Genomic DNA, 23,333 nt, shown 5'->3' on the forward strand with positions numbered 1-23,333 from the left:
CCGAAAACTCATAAGGCCGTATTATAGTTTTTATGTCGTAACAAACTTGAACGCAAAGTTATACGTCACATAAAATAGATGTGTTAAAACTAAGTTTATGTAACTTGGTTCGGCCAATGTTGCAAGTTGGCTAACTTTGGTTAAGTTTCGCTATCGACTTTTGCAAGAAACGGTCAGTGTAGGAACGGCTAAGAAGGAAAAATCAACGCTTGTATTTTGGTGAGAGTTTAGGTCAATGCACTTTGTTATAACGCCTCAAAAGAAAATTTAATGTTAAATGGAGACCAGTAGGGATCGAAACCAATATCTCGTAATTAACATTAATTCATGCGGAAGGCCACGACTGTTTCAATAACTTATCTTCAGTAAGTGATAGATCTATTTAAAAAAATGGTAACTTGGTCACGCCAGGTTTTTTTAAGTAATTGTACCTATTACTTTAGCATTTTTATATGTAGTGGCTCTGAAATAGTTTCTGAAGGTATCAAGCCTGAAAATACCTGTTTTGGTAATCTAAAGATAGTTATTATTATCAGCAGTATCATCTCTGAAACGGGTTTCTAGAAATAAAAGAACGATATCAAATTACAAAATAAAAATGTATTTAATGGAGCTTCCACAAATAAAACATTAAAACAACATGTCCAACCGAACTCTAGGACTCTTAATACAATAATTATAATATTAAAAACAATACAGTACTTATTTCTAGTTTCAATAAATGCAATATAATTTGCCAAACGCAAATCGACGCGACTAGAACATAAAAGGATTATTTAAATCCAACTTAATGGTAACTTATTTTATACAATTCGTATTACAATAGAATTAAATAAAAAATCTTAACATAAAGACGGCTTTATTTGACACACGACTAGAACAACGATCTGTAGGTCTACTCTCGTTCTTCGAAACGAAAATCGTAATTTGTAACTTTCCGAAGAGACGACAAAAACATTTTTTTTTGTAAAAAAAAAACTATTTTATTACTGTACATCTGACAGGCAGTATCAAAGTAAGCATGCTGTGATTTGAACAAAACAAATTATTTTTTATATAGTATCACGGCTATGTTACCCGAAGGTCTAAGCTGAGGTCTAAAAAATACACCCACTTTTATAGCGAGCCGGTTTCAATAAACAAGAAGTGAGTAGAGTTACTATCGTGAATATTCGAACAGAAATTAGAAAAAAATCGAAGTCGAATGGAATTGTCACAAGAAATACATATTTTTCGAATATTTTCTTTCGTGGAATAAGAGTAGACCCTAACACAGTCCAAAATTTGACATAGAAATTATTGCACTGCCCGTAGTCAGTCTTCTAAAAGTTGGAAATAAATGAAACTTAATCGACTAAAACCTACACTTTGGCAGCATGGGCACAGCGAAGTAACATTATCATATAATGCGTTCAACTAAATATACACGAACAATTAGAAATGCAATGATATTATACAATGTATTCCACTTGGAACTTAGGATAAGAGGTTAAAATACTGTACCCTTACCTATCAACAATCAGCTAGCTATTGAGAAATTTCGTATGAAAATCCCATCAGCGCCTATAGCGTGCGTAGTTAGAACTATCTTACGGTACATTTCAAATGTCAAATTGTCAATACTCGATAGTACCGTCAATACAAAATCGCGCTACTGTTTTGAAATCCAAATTGTTGGCTCACATTTTCAGGGCTTGTCGGACCTAGTAGTTGTCAAACGGAACAACAGTCCGTAAATAACATTGACAACGACATGAAAGAGAATATTGAAAGTTTTATTTTGGTAACGAACTAAAAAAAACATTTAAAACCATGAATGTTCAATCAAGACTTTTAAAAGAGTCTCGTTACTTTAAAGTTAAAATGAGAAGCGAATTATAACACAGTACAAATAAGATATTAAGGAATCTTCATGTCAAAATATTCAGCTTAAAGTAAGCCATTATCAATAATACCAATTTGAATTCAATACGAAAGTAATTTTTCTGAACCTTGTATCCTAAATCCCAAATTCTTTACCTATAAGTGACAGCCAAGTGAATTCTACAATACTAAGAACGATTAGCTTGATTATAAAACTCTATTACCTAATATGTCTACCTTACATCGGCGATAAATGGTACAATGAGGGAAAAATATGATTTGATGATATGAACGCTATACGTTGGCTTTATTCACAGATTGGTCCTTACTCTCAACTAGTGGGAAATGGGAATATTTTTGATGAAATTAAAACTTACCCCTTAGTTATAGAAATCGATTTATGAAGCGGTTTTTTTGGACATACTTACTTACATAATTTCGTTTATAGTTGCATAAAGTTAGGTCTTGCTTTCGTTCAATACAATGAATATTTAAATTCATAGACATAATTATATATCAATTATATCTGAATTTGAAAATCCGATATACTGTAAAATACATACAATACCATAGGATGTCGTCATAAATATTTTATGTCATTTTTCGTGGGGCTTAATACATCTAGTTAATATTTTTATAAGTAAGGGGTACACGTATTCTATCTATCGGTTTCCAACATCAAGAAGTGACTTCGAAATGCTTAAGTCTTAACATTATATTTATCAACAATCCTATTGCTATCTGGAGAATCATCAGCGAATTTAATTTCGTTCGATGAATCGGAGTTTTCATCAGCAAATTTAATGTCAGAAAAATCCGCTCTTTTCAATGTATCTGAATCTTTTTCTTTCAAATCAGTGACTCTTTTAAGTGTTGAAGTATCGAAGTCACTTCGATTCTCTTTTCTATGGACTCTCACTGGAGATCGGGTTAGCGTTAAATCCTTCATCTGTATCGTCACGGGACTTTCAACCTTCTTCTTCTTGTTTCTTTTGGACAATTTGGGCGAGTTTTGCAGGTCACTTATGCTGAAGTTTAGTGGGTGTATGATGTTGCCTTTCTCGATGACTTTGCGGATAGATTTGATGGATTCGTTTGATCTGTTCGTGCGATTGTCGGAGTTTCTCTTGAGCGTGCTTGAGGACGGTCGGTCTTCGGGTGATTCTGTGTTGCTGCCGGGGTCTGGGTGCAAACCTTTTGGTAGGATCTCCTGCAAAATGATAATAAACATTAGTGGGCTATTTTTACTAATAATTTGGTGACATTTTGAGCTTTAGTAGGGCTATACACATATTATTATGGACACCAAAACTAAAGTGAAACAGAACTTTCGCTGATAAATTATTACAAAAATCAAAAATGGTAGTAAACGGCACAGAATAACATTAGTAAAGTTTTTTTTCCTTTTTTTTAAAGACTACAACAAATTTTTAACGACATTTTGTGTTGTGATAATATAAAGGACAGTTACCTCATATACCGGTACTTTGTTATCATCAATCTCCTTCAGGATGTCGCCTTCTTCTAGCGGTGGTATCCACACCAGAAATGCTGGGTCCATTCCCAAGTAAGAGCCAGGAACGGAGCCTGTGCCAGAAAATAGATCTGCTTTAATTAAACCTGCGCGATTATTTGGTACTATGCGAAATAGTAGGGTAAAAAAAAAATCTAGGTCAAATATTTGTCTAAATAAAAAGAAAATTGTTGACTTTATTTGCGTTTATAGTCCTTCAAATTAAATTAAGATCATTTTTCGAATTCGCGTAACTTAAAAAAATATAGTAATTCCATTTTTCTTGACAGCTCGGTTAAAATCTTTCTTATTTATTTCTGAATAAAAAAAATCTTATTTCAAATGATCGCTCTCATTTTATTACAGATAATATACGCTAGATTCAGAGTATATGTATCAAAATTTTAATACAATAATTTTAAAAAATCTACAAACCGCGAAATATTTAATTATAATAATCTCACCAGCATTATTAACTTCATAATCGTAATAATCGATCTCCATCTCAGGGTGCGACGTGAGACTGAGATCAGACTTCAGCAGCCGTCGGTTGCACGATTCCTTTGTGTGTTTGGGATTGTCACGGATCTTCGCTGCGGAGACGCCGCTCAGTGCGGGTGAGTACCAACCCTGGACAAAGAAAACAAAGTTAAAAAAATAAGCCTGTGCAAGGGTCGTCTACCGTAATGAGGAGAGTACCATGAGTCCAAATTAGTTCGTAAAAAAACACTTATGATATGAAGATTGTGGTTTCTTAGTTCTAACTGCAAGATTGATTTTGTACTAACTGTTTACGAAGTCACATCAAACTAATGTCCCTCGTGTTTACACCACATTACATTTCTTTTGCCAGAATAAGACAACAAACCTATTGAATTTCCGTCTTTTCAAAAACAAAGCTACTATTAGCGCATTGCAGAATATCTCTCGTTTAAACTTGTGTATTGTATCAAGGTGTAATTCAGGATTTCATCAATTATTTTTTACTTAACTTTTAATGATATTCTAAAACATTCTCATACTACCACTCACGTTGGTCAATGTAGCGGCCGACGTCGAAGACGATGCGCGACTTTCACTGCGATCTTTATCCCACATGCTATCTCTGTCCTTCTCACTGCCGCACGTACTTTCCCTCTCGCTCACACTGCTGACACTGGTGCTCATTTCCACCACCCCTGACTCACTGTTTGACTGCTGGGGTGGTGATGACACCTGGAAAATTGTCGAGTCTTTAAAACTGCCAAACATTTATTCAACAAAAATTATTTCAATCTGAAATTATTCAAGATTCTATTCTAAATCTCCCGGTAACCAACTAGAATGCCGTAGAAAGCAATACCTTTACTCCATCTAAAAAGCACAACTCCATGTTAATAGGGTTACTTTAGATTAAGAAATTACATCACATTCTGGTAGACAGACAGTTTACAGATTTCTGTCTTCGTTCTTTTTTTTCTCAGAACTTTAGCATTATAGATTTCTACACATTATTTGTAAACTTATTTTAATGCTGCTTACTAAACTCCCATTTTCAAGTACCATTTCATCGCAGAAGGAAAAAGTCATTTCTTAACCTGTCAAAGATCTTCAAATAGAATGAATATTCAGTTCAGAGTTTTCTAGAACAAAGCAAGACATCTTCACAACTCCTAAAAGTTCACTCAAAGAGCAAAAACATCAGTCACTTACCCTGATCTGTGGTTGAGCAACGTTAGTAGCAGACACGGTATGTGACCGTCTCAACGGCGAGGAACTGATGGTGGTTCGTCCAGCCGGCGCACTGCTCGCGGAGACTGTTTCAGGCGTGACAGTAGCTTGACTAGCCACGCTGTCAGCGCTGGCTACACTCCTGTTGTCATCTCCATCTCCTTCTATGTCTGTGTTGGCGTCTTCTTCTTCTTCTTCTTCATCCCTACAGAAGAAAGCAGAATTCATTTTTTTTAAACAATTTGATGTGACCAAAAAAAATTGTAGTAAATGTAGATTTTTTTTAGGTTTGAATGGTTTCGGCCCGAATGTTTCAAATCACTCGTCACATTATTTAAGCTACCTGTGTACCAAAGTAGTACAAAGTAGCTAGCTTTGGCACCAAAGGTTCAGCACCATCGGCATCAAAAATTCAGCAGCTATGTCGCTACAATTAGGTTGAGAAGAATTTATAAAGACATTCCTATTCTAACTAGGTTCGTAGATCGTAACTATGGCCTTATTGATAGACTAAACTATTCTTTTTTCTAGAAAAACAACAAGCGACAAAATTGCTAGTATTCAATAAATTTGTTATGAAACAAGTTTTTTTAAACGTTCACAAATACGACACGGATTAAATTCATGCGTGGAATTATAAATCAATAAAGTTAATAATTAATAGTGAATTTACGCAAAACATAATATCAAACAGCAACTAATTATAATAAAATTAATACACATAATTTTAACTAAATAGAGACGCAAAATACTGATAAATGATATCATTAAAACCATAATATAATTATACGAGGAACTGCAAACGTTGACAATAGCAATCAGACAATATATAACTAATGACTCTACATAGAGTCTATAGAGCAATACGTGTTCAGACAATAGAGTCGGGTTCAAACAACGCACTCATTATTTTCATGGAGGGAGTAGAGTGTTTGTTAATTAATTATTCTTTCGGATCACTTCACTGTAGAGCTTTTCTCAAAGTATTTCAAGTGATCTCTAATGAAAGATTGATCGAAGTGACTTGAAACAGAATATATTAAATTAAATGTATATAAAGTAATGTTTAGTTAAGGTACCGTTATTTACTGGAATTCGGATTTAGGTTATTTCAACATATTCGTTTTATTTAATTGATTTAACGTTATAAGATTAAATCTAAACTTTTATTATATTAATTCAGTCAAATTTTTCAATTTTTCTTTTTTCCTATAATATAAATCAGTGGAAGCCAACAATGCTGTACCTACATTGATTTTTTTCTTAGCTAATAATAATTAACATGTTACATTAAAGCAGTAATGTACTGAATAGTTACCATCAATTTGACGTATACTAGTTGTCAACTGAGATACGTAATACCACTGGCACTACATGGCGACCATTAAATTCCACCTATAGTGTAAATCTCCCGTGTTACAAAAGATTTTAATACAAATAAAATTCGTTTGTATTATGTAAGTGGTATTTTTTTACATTTTCAAAAGAATTAATTGCGCTCCTTTGTCTTAGTCCAAAGTTTGAGAAAAGTAAGAAGTGAGTATTTTTCTTTTGAGCTTTTAATATGAATCTTAGGGTTAATTAATGGGGGCTACTAATTTTCATTTAGGTTACTTATAGTATTATATTCTGTGAAAGAAAAAGATTTCATTGTATTCTTCCAGAATATTACTCAAAGCTTTTATTTTATTTATTTCTTTGTTCTGTTCTGGCTGTTAAAATACCTAAAGATTTACACAGAGATATATAAAATACACCTGCGCTTTACAATGTTAGTCCCATGTAATCGTGGGCTAGCATTTTGCCATTTACCAAACTAAGACTACTATTTAGAATATTAAAACTCCAATAGGACCTTAAATATCTTCAATTTGGTTCAACCAAGTTTGGTAACGAACCACTATATAGCAAAACGTGGGCGTATATGATATACTGCTACACATTGCTACTACTATACACTGCTTGCGATAATACTATATTCTTACCTCTGTTCAACATTTCCACAACTCCGATCCGAATCCCTCAACCTGGTGTGTCTGGTCTTCCCTGAAGGTAGCAGTCTTCGCAGCGACACTCCTCCACCGACTACTTCTGATAACAAAGTACTGCGGGATCCTGATGCTGCTCCACCGAGCTCCAGAGATGCTGAGCAAGCTAAGAGAGGGAATAGAGTCATCATTAGCCAAAACTAGAATGAAGGTATAAAGAAAAGTTATAGTATTATGAGCTTACGATAAACACGTGGTAAAAAGATGGATCTTTGACCAAAATATTTGCTTACAAAAAAGGGGAAAAAGAGATAATTAAACTAGTTGAAACTTACAAAAAATAACGTAAAATTCGAAATGACAAGAAACTAAAAGCAATTTAATTTTAGTGATTACAAAAGAGATATAAATTTTATATTTATTTATAATCAAATCAATCACCAAAATTATGAATAACGAAAATGCGGTCACAAACAGGACAGCTGAAAGACAACCAAAGATCTCTGAGGAGATCATTTGATGATGGTCCAAACCAAAAATAAATTATGTACCAAGCATTGTTACATATAAATATTGAATATAAAAGAATAAGTTCATAAAATTAAAGAAACATCTCATTATGCTCCGATTTCATTACTCTCGTAACAATAAAGGGGCGATGAAAAAATATTGACAATGAGACCAGCAATAAAAGAAATACATTAAAATTATAAATGCCTACAAAAATACATAAAATTTTAACAACTTTTAAACAATAAAACAGTTGCAAACATTTTGGACAAAAATCTGTTGAATCATAAGAGGAAATTGCGGTTTTAGTGATCAACTTTTATAATAAAAGATAACAAAACAGTATAATAATAAAAAATTCAAACTACACTCGATGGATTAAATTGTTTCTGAAGACATAAAACAGTCTACATTTACGTGTAAATCTATCTCGTTAAAAAATATATTATAATTGCTATCTTAAGTCCCCAACCCGCATGTGGCCAGCGTGGTGGACTCAAGGTCTAATTCCTCTCATTATGAGAGCAGACCCTTGCCCAGCAGTGGGACATTAATGGGTTAAATTTATTTATTTTACTTTATTATTGCGATCTTGCTTGTCAATTTGTAATTTCCAGTTTAAATTATCTCTTATTTTCTTCTAGGAATAGAATAATTTATCTTCTAGGACTTATATCCGACTAATCTGTTACGGGGAACGAGGTGTATACTAGGAACAGAGCACTATCGAAACTCTATTAAGTCTTAAGCGGGATTAAAAGATTTACGATCTTAAGTTCCATTGCATAATATTATGTGTACAAGTCGCGAGAGTTTAAAATCATTAATTTAACTATCTAAATACGGACGTATTTTATTAATCGATGCAGTCTACTCACTAGTGTTCTACATTTCAACCAAAAAATCCACTTCAAGAACAAGGAAATACGCTTAATAATTACTATAGCCGTTTTATATCCCACTATCTGACCCGCGCAACTTCGCTTAGTCACTTTTGAGAGAATGGGTTTTTCCCGTTTTTGTAATTTTTTTTGCGGGTTCTTTGCTCCTATTAGTCGTAGCGTGAAAATATATATATAACCTATAGTCTTCCTCGATAAATGGGCTATCTAACACTGAAAGAATTTTTCAAATCGGAGCAGTAGTTCCTGAGATTAGCGCGTTCAAACAAACAAACAAACTCTTCAGCTGTATAATATTAGTATAGATTAGTATAGATATAGACTGCTACATATAACTGTATACATACCATCACTATCCGTCAGTGACTCTTTGTCCGCCGCTCGCTGGTACGCCCTGGTGCGGTGCGCTGAATGCAGCGCGAGGCACAAGGCGGCCAGTGCTGCAGCTGCTGCGAGGGCTACGGCAGCACCACGAGCTCCTCCACCGCTGCGCCACCAGATCCCGCCGCTGACTGACGCCCACGCTGCTGATGCGTTGCGGATGGGCTCTGGACAAGGATAATAAATGATGATTATGTTGAAGGTACCTAAATGCTTTTCAAAATCAATTATCATTGTGCTTCAAGCAGGAATTAGATCGAATTCTGTAAATTAGGTGCCAAGTAGGGTAGGGGAAGGTGCAAAGTTGAGATGCTGCATCTAAAATAGACTGTTTCCTACTACGGGATATTTTGATTATCTCCGAATCAACTGCGAATGTCTCCAATATAAATGCAATAGGTTTGACTCTAGTTACTAATGAGTGAAAATTCACATACTGTTTTTACTTGAAAAACAATACTAGCTTACAGTTTTACACCAAGTTGCCTGTACAGCGTACAGGCAACTTGGTGATTCTATTTAAAACAATGCTGTGCTATTTAAAATAAAATTACTGTCAAGAAACTCACCAACTTGCGTAGCATGTGCCAAGAAGCCACCAGCGCATCTATCACTGGTGTCTCCTGACCTGAGCTCCACCAGTATGTGGCGACCACCAGCTATCTCCATCACACCGCTGGAGTCGGTCGTGGTCTCTATGTCACCAACCTGTTGGGAATTGAGCCGAATGAAACCTCCTTTAAGAAAAATTGTGTTGTAATATGATGTGTAAATGAGGCATAAGTTCTATTTTGAGAAAGAGATAGCGCTATAAGGCCTCTACAGAGCTATAAATATGTCTCCAACATTTGAATCACGGTGAATTCAATTCTTTCGCCTATTTTTCTCGAACATTTCGCCTACAAGGAACATGATTTTCGCGTGTATATTAATCACGTCATAATACGGCTCTTGATAGATTAAATATCAAAGTATTGTATCAGAAGATATCAACATGGTAAAGTAATAACAGTTCTAAAGGCATGGTGTAAAAATGCCTATTTTCAATATTAGGGACTTTAAGACTGATCTTCATCTTTCACGAAATACTATGTTTATATTTTTCAGTTAGGATAAGTTATTATAGTACTTACATTAGGTGTACTATCAGGTCCATCCCAGGAGGCAAGGAGTGGGGATCCCAGGGAGTCGCCATCTCTTGCCCTCAACGCCTGACCAGCGCAAGGAAGCTTGACTGCCTCCATCCGCAGACGAACTACTAAGCCTTCTTCAGCCTGAGGAGATAAATACCAGTTGTAATGATAAAATACAGCAACAATGTGAGTTTACTTTTTATCATTATACAAAATTACTCCGAGATCTATTACGAAATTGAGTACTGTATTCATAATTGTTAAAAGTAGACTTAACCAAGGCCCATTGTACAATTCATATTATATTTGTCATAAACCGTTCCTGCGACACAAAATTTGGTTATGAGCAATGAAAAGTTCAAATTATTGAACATAACTTATTTTGAAAAATAACAAACATAAGACTACAGGACTTTAGAAACTCCAATTTATTTTTTATATTTCACTCTAAAACTGAAAATTGTTAAACATTTTTTGATAAAATCGAATGAAAACCTTACAATTGTAACGTTCACAATAGGGTTCAAGTGAATAAACAGTAAGTTTTAATTGAAATATAACTGAAACAGATTGAGACCAGCGGAAACCGTTCAACAAAATGTTCCGGGTAAGGGTGGGGCCACACTGGTGGCGAAGCACACGATAAATCAAATAATATCTTTTAGCTTCCGGCTTTCTTATCTAAAAAGTGATATTAAATAGTCTTGATGTTGAGATTAGCGGAGTTTCCAAATGCGTAAATGGCATTGGGCTACTTCAATAAATAAGTTAATGATTATCTTTTATTTCAAGTTTATAATTACTAACAAAATGGTCGCAATTCATTTAAACAGGTAAATTTTATACCAATATTTAAAAAAATTAATGAAACATTTCTTGAGAAATTAAAAGTCACCAAACCCGCACTTGGGCAGCGTGGAGGACTTAATGCCTAACACCTCCCACGTTAGGGAAAAGACCTTTGCCCCGCAGTGGGACAATATGGCGATAAAAAAGGGAAAATATAAAAGTGTGGAATTATTTTTGCCAATATGCGGGATTGTCAAAGCAGATCTAATGCAACATTTTCTTTTTGATCCATAATGAATGGTACTATAAATTTTATGTTAAGTACTAAAAAGTACTGTTAATATTATTATAACACTAGCTAAGAAAAAGCAAGTTTATTCCTCTACTAAGATTATTTGGCTTCCACACTGTCGTATTAGCATAATTTATTACGATAGCCTAAAGTAGGCACGTTATTTATAAAATTGGCAAGTGTGCACCTATTTAGTGTGAATTATTATTGTTCTTACAAAATAATATTGTCAAACTGCCAGAAAATAACTTAAGACTTGGATAATGTAAGTAAGTAATTTAGATATTTTCTTGTTTCAATGGCAAAGTAATTTGAACTCATAAAAAACCTTTAACAAAGATTACTGTAATAAACTATCTACATATGTCCAAAATTTAGTCAAAATTTGTTGTTTGTATGCATGTTTGTTACTCCAAAACCGGTAGTTTTGGAATTATTGAGTAATAAACATCCAAACTATCGCATATATATAAAACTCAATCGCCAAATGTGTTGCCGTAAAACTATAAAACGACTCAACTAATTCGGCTTAATGTTTTTGTATTTGTCTTTAAGACGCGGGTAAGGTTGTTATGAAGAGAAAACAAAATAAAAATGCAAAGAAAATTCGTGAGTTCTCTACGCGGGTCAGCTAGTGTATTATATGGATGAATTTGTAAGTGTTAACGTAGAAGTTAATAGTAAAGTTATGAATATTTTTTTTATATTTTGAAAGCATATTCAAACGCTGTTATTTTTTAAAGATAAAAGTGATTAACGTGGACACATCAATTAATTTCTTCGTCGTTTTAATGTCTCAATTCAAACAATATGAAACAATATCAAGTCATTCGAGTACATTAACCGTAGACCTAATTACGCGTACACAAGGCAATACAATTTTTCCGGACATTTTGGTGGAATAACCCGAGCCCTCACTGCTATACTGTTATTAAGTCTATTAAGCCTCGGTTATTGCTTTTAATATGGACACGAGTCGCGACAGTTTTTTTAAGGCTTCTAGTTATGTTGGTCACGTGATATTTGGGGTTTTCCTTACTTTTGCTAACGTTGAATGGGTTAGGTTTTTATGACAACAAGTAGAGCTAGGTCTAGATTAAATATTTTTACTTTTCGATGGTTTGGTGTAAATGTTGTTTTTTTCGGGGAAGGACTTGAAAGGGTAGTAATATGTGAAAAGTTTTAAAACATTACAGAGTATTTCGGATAACAATCGTTAAAACAAGTCCAATGTTTCTATCTTTCTCTTTTCTATTTTTCTAATGGACAGCTAAGACTACTTAACAATAGATCGAACAAAATTATAACAAACAAAGAATAGGAAGGCTCATTAATAAAGTGTAACATATTTCATAAACCTTAAATATTTTTCATCTTTTCGGTATATGACATTTCAATATGTAACCTGAAAATATTTGTCTCGTAGCTAAGAGAGAAACACATCTTCGCTTGCACTGAGACCATACCATAAAGCACAACTTTTGATTGAGGTCGGACCCCGAACAGTTAGAAATTGGTGGATTTTGAAGTTGCCATAACAAATCACTATGTCCGTACACTTGGCAACCGAACAAGTTTCTTTCAACCAGTCATGTTCAGTACCGATAGAGAATTTCTCATGTAATTAACCTATTTTGTGATAAATTTATTTATGGAAGGTTAAGGTAAGTATATATGGCAAATACATACATACATAAGTCTATTAGAATATTTTGAAGTATTATGAGAATATGCTTGTGGAAGACACAGATCAACAAAAAATTCATCATGTATGTAAATAATTAAGGTCTTTAAAATCGAAGATACTTGGCAGTTTAACTAAGAATAACGAACAATTTTTTTGGCATATAATTCGGAATAAATGAACGCTAGTATTCTAATAAAGGTAAAGGTATAATATACACATATACCTAAGTATAAGTTTGATTCACAGAATAATAATTAATGTTGTAAAAAATTATCTTGAAAGGAATAAGAGAAGCCTCAATTTAGCTGTCAATTTATCTTTACCCAGGGAAGTTCAAATTAATTGAATAACAGAGGGTTTCACCATAATTAGTAACTTTCAGGCAAATTAGTGATCCGACTTAAGACGAACGAAAGTTTTAACTGATTTTACAAATTAAGAAAAAGTAAAGGAAGTGTTCTCTAAGTTGGAACTCAATTAAACTAAACGGATTACTTTGCTTCTTTTTGTTAAGTTCCAAATGACTTCAATGTTAACAGAGTTAGTAGAAAAACTATGTTTCTTTTGTATTATTTTTCTTGCTTAATGTACTTATTCAATTTTTTTAGCCCGCGTGTAGTGTTAGAACATCTCCGTATATTGTTATGGGGTTATTTTAGTTATACATTTTGATAAAAGTAATAACTTTAAGGGTAGAAGAAAATAATAAAAATAAATTTCCAAAATTTTTGGTACATGGAAATAAAAAATATTATAGTCCAATAACTTAGTAGAAAGCCTCGGCATGCGTGATTTAATAATTCTGTGTAATTTCAAAATAAAATGGCTGTATCAAACAGCCCACTATCAGTTGCATAAGCCTGTGGGTCACTGTTGTCATTAACTCTGCTTTTTGTATACATTCTTCAGCCGCGAACTTTTCACACAAGGTTCTCTACTAATTTGTCGGAACATAGACTTTCCGATTGGGTTAAATGTATGATATAATATATAATAGTCTATGTCTAGTGTAGTTTAGAGACCATTGTAATAATGTCTAGAGAGTAACTAAAGGACGAATGGAAATACCCTGGAGGCAACATAATCTTCAAACATTCAATATTATTGTTATTATGCTTTGTACCTTGTTTGTGCTAAAAAGTCCATAATCTGTTTTTTTTTCCTACACGAAAAAAGAATTGAGTCTAGTTTTTAACATCTTTCGTAACACAATAAACAGTAGTTATCAAAAGTTCTAGATTTTTTCAAAGAATTTAAATTCAGTTTTGAAGATCGTTTGCGTAAACAGGCTAAGTTTACAAAAGGTTACATAGTTCTAGGTCCCTTTTGTTAAATCTAGGCAACTATTTAGAAAATGTGCCTTTAGTCTTTGTTTTAGTTTTTGAATATTTTTGTGTCGGACAAAATTCTCTTTTATTTTATTTTTCTTTTGCCTGATGGGTATTATTGTGTAAAATAAATAATATTATTTTAGTCAATATTTGCGTAATGAGGACTGATGGACCGTAGATGGATCGCAGGACTGACCCCGGTTCGGTTTAAAAAAAAAAGTTTTTGAGTTTTTACGCCACGAAATTTTTTAGTGATCGCCCTTAGTAAAGCAGTTGGGATCGAGGAAACCTGAGACCCGGACAGCACTTAAAGCAGTCAATCTCGCGCCATATAGACTAGAATCCATGAGTAAGAAATATTTTTTTTCCTATGAAATAATAAACACAATGCAAACCTTCTCGATAACAATGCAAGACAAGCCCGAAGTAAAATTTCTTCTACACAGCAATAAATGAAATCCCAGTTCCCAGTCAATCCAACTTTCCCAATCACATTACTACAAGTGAGCAGTGAGCGCCCAATCAAAACCTCTATAACAACCGATCGATGTCACCCAAACTAAAGCGACTGTTAACTTTTAGAAAGGTTTGACAACTAATTTAGTTAACCCTAACATTGTGAGTTAATTGGCGTCTGAGTCGCGGCCGTAAACTGTAGCGCAACAATATTAGTTTGTTCAAACGGGTATTGGTAGCTCGTGGAGCGTTTACACTGTGCGAGTCGGTTCAACTGTTCGTAGATTTTTAAGTAGTAAAATATGTAATTATTTTTTATTGCGTCACGCCTTATGCACATAAAAGTCTATTAAATACATCTAGCATCATACGTTTATGATTATTTCGCTATTGATAATGTTAATACTGTGTAATAGGAGCTTTAAGAAGTTATCTTTTAGCCACACGATAGGTGAGTCACAAAACTTTAGACTACTATGTAAAACCGCTATCAGAAATTGTACAAACCTAAAAGCACTTTTTTATTCAAGACATAGTGACCATCAATTGAATACGCTGTAAATCCACTTCTCAGACCAGTAGAAAAGGCAGCTACTTGTCAAAAAAACTACTAACGGACATAGAATAAGTAAATAATACTACCTATGAAATTATCGCCATCACAAATAACAACAATATATCGATGTAAACGCACCTCTACTTGGAAACTGGACAAGTTTTAATGACTCTACGACTACGATACAAATTTATCTGTGCTTCGTTTACACTGAAACAGCTACTGGAACAAATTGATTAACGATCTGATAGTGTGATATAGTAACAAAAGTAAAAAATGAAACTAATACAATTGTTGAAAGGAAAAGCAATCAAATGATGTCATTTAAGTATTATATTGACGGTCGCGTAGATATGTACAACTGAATGAGACGTTAGAACTAATTCTGACTTGCAAAAAAGCTAGCTGATTGGTGCAGCTCCGGTTATAAGTCATTCGGTTTAACCTGCTTTTTCTTTGATACTAAGTTTTCAACTGTCATCATGATACACTTTATTAAAATCGATTTAGTGCTTTATGTTTTGAAGCTAAACAGATATACTCGTATAAAAATACATTCTTATTTACAATATTAATATAGGTACATGCCTCGACTTGCACCTTTGGAACAAGCACAACAACGTACAGAAAAAAATCATTAGAAAATTCAGTCACTTTGAATAAAAAACCTAATCAAAAATAAAAGCAAAACGTTCAAGTTGACTCGCCACATCAAACGCTTCTTGTATGTTATGGCTCAATGAAATTCGTAATAGCTCCCGTCACAAGCTCTTCGTACGACATCAACTAACTTGGTTTGTGTACCGTTTGAATATGTACAGAGTTTTCAGTTCGGACAGCAGTAGACCTTTGCTGCGGTACAGGTAAAGCAATCATAGGGGATTGGATCCAGTTAAAATGAAAAACTTTGGCGATTAAAACTGGGGTGTATTTGGGGCTGAAAATCTATGAGTCTTGATATAGATTGGCTTGATGTAGATTAAGCGAAGTTTATAGGAATTTGACTGAAGCTAAATGCTTGTAAGAATTGAATTAAGTGGCGTCATTTGATTATTTTTGTGATAAGGCTTGATTTTGTGTATAGATTATAAATAAACAATTCTTGATCAAACATTTTAGTACAAGGATGGATTAATATGGTAAAATATGACGTTAAGAGAAAATAAAAAAATCTATTTTATTTTATTAAGAACCCGCTAGTCCGCTACCTATAAAAAATTTTTGAATTAGAAGTGAATTGAAATAGAAAATACGCTATCGATAACAAACTTTTCACGTTAGTTTCTAAAATCAATGAGCACAACAAATAAAATAAACTGAAATCCTAAACTACTTCCCAAAATACACATTTCGTGGCAGTCTGAAGGCGTATTTTATTTTTCAGGAATTACTCAAAGTTTTAAAATAAAAGTTTTATTTAAATGTTCGCGAAAACCTTCTGTCTAACGGTAAAATCCCGACGGAGATCATAAACAAGGATTATGCGTGGGCACTCACAGTTCCGGTGAGAGGTCAGTGACCTGTTTGAAGGACACACATGAAGGACTGACAAAAAGTGTGAATACATTATAGTAAGCTTGAGTCTACTAACACTTTCTTTAAGCTGTTTAATATTATTTTTTTACAAATATATAAAATGGCCACCACGCTGGCCAAGTGCGGATTGAGAACTTTGCATTCCTTCAAGAACTGTGTTACAGAATTCTCAGACATGTAAGTTTTTCACAATGTTTTCCTTCACCGTTGGAACAAGTGATAATTATTTCTATCACACTCAACTATACATCATTATTATGGCACACTAAGCTACACTTCATATTAGATCAGAACATTTAAACTAAAGTCTTAATTAACCCGTTGGGCAATCTTCTTTAAGAAATATATCTATTAATATATATATATCTATATTTTTTAATTACAATGCCTTATTTAACTTACCTGTAGCAACCAAAAAGACCTAGAAGGGCAAGCTCTGGCAGATCCCGCTAGAAGCCTGGCAGCAGGTGCTAGATGCAGCACGCAGCCACAGCGGCATCTAGCACCAACTTCTGCTACCACCATCGAGGAGTCTCCGGCCCAAGGTCGAGCGGCGCACTCGCAGGCTGCCAGCTCCACTGCTTGACCCTTAGAAAAGAAAATAAGGTACGTTAAGAATATCTATAGAATAATTAAGTTGGGCAGGTTGTTTCATTTTTGTGGACTTTAAATTGAACAAAGTCTGCAGTATTATATCAGTGTCTGCAATATCCTGCACTAGGATATCAAATAACGAATGATACATTTGGATGATGAGGATTATTTTGGAGTAGTTGGAATAAAACTAAATCGCAATTTAAGTACAAAAACTATATTTAATTCAAAACTAACAATAGCAACGAAGCAACAAAAAATACAAGTTAATCCACAAGAACTAAGATCATGTAAGTTGTTCGTATTATTCTTCTGGTGGAGGAGCTTCTTCGGCAGGCTTCTCCTCAGCATCAGCGGCTTCATCCTTTTCATCATGTTCACCATCACCACCTTCACCCTCTGGCTTCTCTTCATGTTCACCCACTTCTCCTCCTTCACCTTCCTCTCCCTTTCCCTCCTCGCCTTCAACCGTTTCACCCTCTAAATCACCCACAGTACTCAACTTAGTACTCGATGGTCCGATTATCACAAGCCGAGATCTCGACGACACGGCTGTCTGCGACAACGCCAAGTCTTTCAAAATCGATTTCTGTATCTCCATCTTGCTTAACGCTAGCTGCTTTTCGACGTCCGTCAAAGCTTCGAATGAATCTAGCGCTTCAGGCTCTGATGAAGACTTGCTAGAATGTATAGATGTTACTGTAAACGATGGTATGCTAATCTTACTAGCCTGCTCGGCCGCCTCTTCCGGAGGCAGTACCGATATACTCGGCATTGTTCGCAAGCTACCAATCGAAGACTCTGAAAGGGAAACAGTGACCGAACTACGTTTATCTTCAAACGATTCTTGTGCTTGGCTCTTGCTGATAGACGTTCTCGATCTTTGAGCCTTAATACCCGCAGGTTTAGGAACAAATCCAAGATCACCTTTCTCATAAACTTGACTGAATGAAACCAATGACTCTTTAGAATCAGTGCGCATTGCTTCACGGTGCTTGTTAATAACACTAAGAATATTCTTCAACATTACTTTTCTGTCCATTATCTCACGAGTGGGATCGATTAAGGCCCATTGATCGAATTTGAGAGCTGCCTGAATAGTGAATGTTGTATCGTTTATAACTTTCTTGTACTTGTCACGTTCTTTGACGAGCTTCGCTGTTTCCACGATGAATTTGTTTTGCTCGCCCATACTAGCGTGCAAGTTCTGCTCAAGTATGCGTATTTGTAGAATCATGTTATCGTTCTCTTTGGTTAATTTCTTGACTTTTGCTTGAAGATTTTCAAAGTCAAACACCTTTCTATCTTGTGTTGCTCTGTCTTTCTGCACATTTTGAAACGCAGTTGTTAGTTGATCAATAACTTTTAGCTGAACAATGCTTTTGTTGATCGCCTTGTCTCTTTCTGATTCAGCTACTTCCATAGCGTTACGTGCGGCTCTCTCATCTTCTTTATATTTCTCATTTTGTTCTGCTACCTTTGCTTGTGTAAACAATAAGTTATCTAGTTGATTGTTCAGAGCAATATTTTCCCTTATAACTCTGTGAGTAGAGGCAGCGATTCTAGATTCACTCGCATCTTGAAAATCCTGAGCAAGTTGTAAAAGTCTCCCTTCCATTTCTCGTTTTAACTTATCTTTGCCTATAACAAACTTCTTTTCAGCATCGTAAATAACCCTTTTGTATTTCATTTCTTGGTCTTTGAAATTTTGTTCCTGCTGATCGAATTTCCTCATCAAATCTTCTCTAATTGCTCTGAATTCCTCAAGCGTATTGAGTTTTCCAGCTAAGAGCTTATTTTCAGAAGTAAGTTGGTCTTTCATTGTCGTGAAGTTTTTTTCTAGTTCTGCCACTCTTTCATTAAACTCTTTTGTCTCTTCCTCCCTCTGTTCTTCGAGGCCTTTGACTCTATCTTTTAGCTCTTGATTTTCCTCATTTTTCAAATTCAAGGACTTTTTCAAATAAGCAATAATATCAGCACGATCTTCATCAAGTTTGTCATAAGCTTGTTGTAGTTCTTCATTTCTCACTTCATATTCATCGACGGCTTTTCTTAGGCGAGCTAGTTTGCGATTAAGGTCTGCTATTTGCAGATCGAACATTGCTTTGTCAACCTCAGCAAATCCTTGGGCCCTTGATGGGGCCGCTGCCGCCACCGCCCCTTTATCCTTTTTAGGAGCCATATTTGTAAAATATTATATTTATAGCATTCAATAAAATTATTTACCAAAATACAGCTGTATAATCAAAACAAATGACGTGACATGAGCATGACTTTTGTCCAAAGAGCAGAACTGAGAAGAAATGCATAGAGTTGTGTTGTTAATTCATAATTTTTCAATGTATAAATAAGGTTTGATAATAGTTTGATTTCATATTCCGGTTCCAATGATATCGTACTACAACGTTCTAGGTACGCCAGACAGTATTGTGCATTACATTTATTTATTATCAATACTATTATTGAAATTGGCATATAACTAGCACCTAACATCAAGTCACGCCTGTTGAACTTTGCTTACCTAATGAATAATTTTTTGTGAATTATTATTTTATACAAATAATAATACACAAAAATTCATATGTCAGTGGGGAATTAATAATAAAAGAAATACAAATAAAAATGTTTTAATAAATCAATAAAATAAAACAAAACAATACGATTACAAAACACACAGTAAAAAATAAAAAACGGTAAACGCTTAAATCAATATAGCACCTTTCTATCCTATTCTTCTTGTGCCTGAGGCTCGGGACTACCCACTGCCTCTCCAACTGCAGCTTCGGGTGTTTCTCTTGCATCATCTTCAACATCTTCAGCAGTAGCAGCATCATCTATCTCGGACTTAACATCGTCTGTAACTGATTGAAGTTCTTCCGGCCCCGATTGTCCATCATCGGCTCTTGACTGTGTTTCTTCTGCCCCTGGCTGCGCAACCTCTTCCCCTAGTTCTTTCACATCACCGGCCTCGGACTGAACATCACCTGACTCGACACCTTTCTTCTCAATTACCTCACCTTCTTCCACAATCGTCACTGATTTTTCTCTTTTCTCTTTTATGCTCTCATCACTTCTCTTTTGCGTAATCTGAGACATCTTGATTGACATAGAGGAAATACCCAAATCTTTCAATATCGATTTCTGTATCTCTGCCTTGCTAGCTAATAATTTCTTCTCGATATCGGTCTTCCCGTCGTCTTGATCTGAAGATTCTTTGTCTTGATCATCCGAGTCAGCTGATTGAGATGACGTCACAAAAGATTGTATACTTTCCTTGCGAGGTACCAGGGACTTTGAAGAAAGATGTTCAGGTAATATCTGTATACTTGGAATAGTATGTAAGCTAGTTTCAGCCGTCTGAGCCGTAAATGTTGACGAGGTAACACTACTCTGCACGTCACCTTTTTGAGACTCCTGCTTGTATAATGACTGGGCCAACGTTGAAGCTGCAGATATTACAGACTTCTTCTTCGATTTAGGAACAAAACCCAAGTCACCCTCGTCGTAAACTTTGCTGAATGACGCAATCGTATGAACTGATTCTGAACTCTCTATTTCACGGAACTGTGATACAATCTCAAGCAAATGTGATAGTAGAAGCTGCCTGTCCATGACCTCTCGAGCGGGATCCGATTCAGCCCATTGATCTAATTTCAAAGCAGCTTGGATTGCAAATGCAGCTTCTTTCAATACCTTTCGCAGCTTATCGCGTTCTTTGGTCATCTTAGTAGTTTCAACCACAGCCTTATTCTGATCAGTTAGTTTACAATGCAAGTTCTGTTCTAAAATACGAACTTGTAATGTTAATTTCTCATTTTCTTCAGTTAATTTTTGTATTCTTACTTGTTGTGTTTCAAAATCATAACTTCTCCTTTCGAATAGACCTCTTTCTTTCTTGACGTTTTCGAAAGCAGCGGTCAGTTGATCTATGACTTTGAGTTGTACAACACTTTTGTTAATAGCCGTGTCTCTTTCTTCTTCAGCCAATTCTTTAGCAATAATAGCCTGTCTTACTTTCTCTTTGAAGACTTCATTTTGTCCAGCTACTTTCTGTTGGGTAGATAGTATATTATCTAATTCATTGTTGATCGCTATGTTCTCTCTAATTACTCGATGCGTGGATGCGGCAACTCTCAGCTCAGTGGCATCTTGAAAATCTTGGGCTAGTTGTAATAGTCTTGCTTCCATCTCCTTTTTAAGCTTGTCTTTCCCGATCACAAACTTCTTCTCAGCATTATAAATGATTCTTTTATATTTCATTTCTTGATCTTTGAAGTCTTGTTCTTGTTTTTCAAACTTCTTCATTAAATCATCTCTGATAGCTCGGAATTCTTCAAGGGTGTTAAGTTTCCCGGCTAACAGTTTGTTTTCAGACGAAAGCTGGTCTTTCATTATCGTGAAATTCCTTTCTAATTCACTTACTGTTTTGTGGAACTGTGCGTTTTCGATCTCGCGTATTTCTTCGAGGCCTTTGACTTTTTCTTTGAGTTCCTCATTTTCTTCGTTTTTCACAGTGAGTGTTTTCTTCAAGTAAGCAATAATATCGGCTCTGTCCTCGTCTAACTTGTCATACGCTTTTTGAAGTTCCTCGTTCCGTGTCTCGTACTCGTCAACTGCAGTCCTAAGCCGGGCAATTTTCCGATTACATTCCGCTACCTGGAGCTCCAAAAACGTCCTTTCCACTTCGTTGAAGCCACCAGTCTTCTCCTCTTCCTTTTTCCCTTTGTCTTTCTTAGGTGCCATATTTTAAAATATGTTTATCAAAAAAATAAATACAAAATATCAAAAATCGTGTCACAACACGATACTGTTGTTGACTTATTGATACAACGTTTGTTAGTTGCTTAGCAACGCGTTCCATGGCAACGCGTCTCGTAGTTACGTGAAATGATGGCATAAACAAAAACAAGGTCGTAATGCGCCTCTTTTCAAGTATTGGTTACATTATCAATGCATAATAACCCGTCCGATCATAATAATGCTTACTCATACTCAAATAAAGGGTTCTATCGCAAGCTTTGCAGGCTCTTACATGACATTTTCATACGTGTATGATAATATTTTGGTCCCTAATGATTAAAAAATATGACACTGTGCGGAAGCAGTACCATCAAAGTAAAAACTATTCATGTTCATCATCATCTTCATTAGCCTGTGTTCACCTATTGCCCATGATTCAAGTGGAATCTGACAGAGGAATATTTGTTTATCGGTCATTATCTTTATACGGCAGGATTCACACTGATATATGACTCATCAGTCAACTGTATAATCATTATACAATTGCTGTATTAGTTTGACAGAAATAATGAACTGGTTAATAAAGTAAATGTAACAATCCCTAACTTCTATATTTTTATAACTTTCAGGCTTACCTCACAATACTTGGCACCATAAGCCGGGGGAGGTGAGTCACAGAAGCGGTGTCGACTGCGCGTGCGCGTGGAGCAGTGCGCTGGTGCAGGACACGCTGACCACGCCGACCATTCACCCCAGCCGCCTGCACCGCCGTCTAGAAGAAAATAATATTATGTACAGACTAAATGGCGTAAATATAAGCTTGTATTTATAGGAATAGGCAGAACCAAAAGAAAGGCTAGATTCTTACAAACTTCTTGAAAAAATATTTGAATAAAAATGATCGCTGACTGAACAGGAAATTCAATATTACAGCATGCCTTATATTTACATTAACCTGCTTTTCGGAAGTGTTAACAAAGTAATAGACCAACTTTTGCGAAAATGATCCAATTGTTTCGTAAAGTACATCGCTATCAACTATCCATTACATATAACAAATATAACAGCAATTGAAAACATGATTAGATTCCACTATCAAACAGGAACACTCCCTATCTCTATTCAACAGCCTTTATCAGAAAGAGACATACATACCTGATAGAGGCAATGTAGGCAGGCAATCCATCCTGACATCGGCGACGGCTCCCGTCACCGCCTGAGATACATACACGAAGCAGTACTCAGGATATCTCTCGCTGAAGAGCCGGCAGTCGAAAGATGCGGTGTGTTGACCTCTGAAACAAATACGAAAAAATATACAGGGTAATAATTTGTCAAGCAACAAAACCTTT

General features: G+C 35.1%; 2 protein-coding genes across 2 annotated transcripts in view; both read right to left on the reverse strand.

The window, feature by feature from the left end:
• Nucleotides 1-580: 580 nt before the first annotated feature.
• The window catches only part of gogo (thrombospondin-1 like protein golden goal), a 293,513-nt gene continuing 270,760 nt past the window's right edge, over nt 581-23,333 (reverse strand). The window contains exons 9-20 of the mRNA XM_076118881.1: nt 23,137-23,276; nt 22,617-22,753; nt 17,050-17,235; nt 10,001-10,141; nt 9,437-9,575; nt 8,834-9,034; nt 7,072-7,240; nt 5,069-5,291; nt 4,409-4,591; nt 3,841-4,006; nt 3,335-3,450; nt 581-3,073 (exon numbers count right to left, since the gene is read on the reverse strand). Of these exons, the coding sequence (XP_075974996.1) occupies nt 2,564-3,073; nt 3,335-3,450; nt 3,841-4,006; nt 4,409-4,591; nt 5,069-5,291; nt 7,072-7,240; nt 8,834-9,034; nt 9,437-9,575; nt 10,001-10,141; nt 17,050-17,235; nt 22,617-22,753; nt 23,137-23,276 (2,311 nt within the window). The 3' untranslated portion in view covers nt 581-2,563. The remainder of the gene's footprint in view (nt 3,074-3,334; nt 3,451-3,840; nt 4,007-4,408; nt 4,592-5,068; nt 5,292-7,071; nt 7,241-8,833; nt 9,035-9,436; nt 9,576-10,000; nt 10,142-17,049; nt 17,236-22,616; nt 22,754-23,136; nt 23,277-23,333) is intronic.
• Nucleotides 17,546-22,051, reverse strand: LOC142976094 (uncharacterized). Its single transcript, XM_076119319.1, has 2 exons — nt 19,971-22,051; nt 17,546-19,425 (listed from the first exon to the last, which is right to left on the reverse strand). The coding sequence occupies exons 1-2, from the start codon at nt 21,982-21,984 to the stop codon at nt 17,546-17,548; spliced, it is 3,894 nt and encodes a 1,297-aa protein (XP_075975434.1). The 5' UTR covers nt 21,985-22,051.

The sequence above is a fragment of the Anticarsia gemmatalis genome, chromosome 10, assembly GCF_050436995.1.
Source record: "Anticarsia gemmatalis isolate Benzon Research Colony breed Stoneville strain chromosome 10, ilAntGemm2 primary, whole genome shotgun sequence".
Classification (NCBI taxonomy): domain Eukaryota; kingdom Metazoa; phylum Arthropoda; class Insecta; order Lepidoptera; family Erebidae; genus Anticarsia; species Anticarsia gemmatalis.

Bases quoted from the DNA above. Each gene is read 5' to 3' on its own strand.
- LOC142976094 (XM_076119319.1), bottom strand. From the start codon at position 21,984: ATGGCACCTAAGAAAGACAAAGGGAAAAAGGAAGAGGAGAAGACTGGT. The intron at 19,426-19,970 runs AGGATAGAAAGG...AATATTTTACAA, and splicing joins GCCTCAGGCACAAGAAGAAT to ATATGGCTCCTAAAAAGGAT.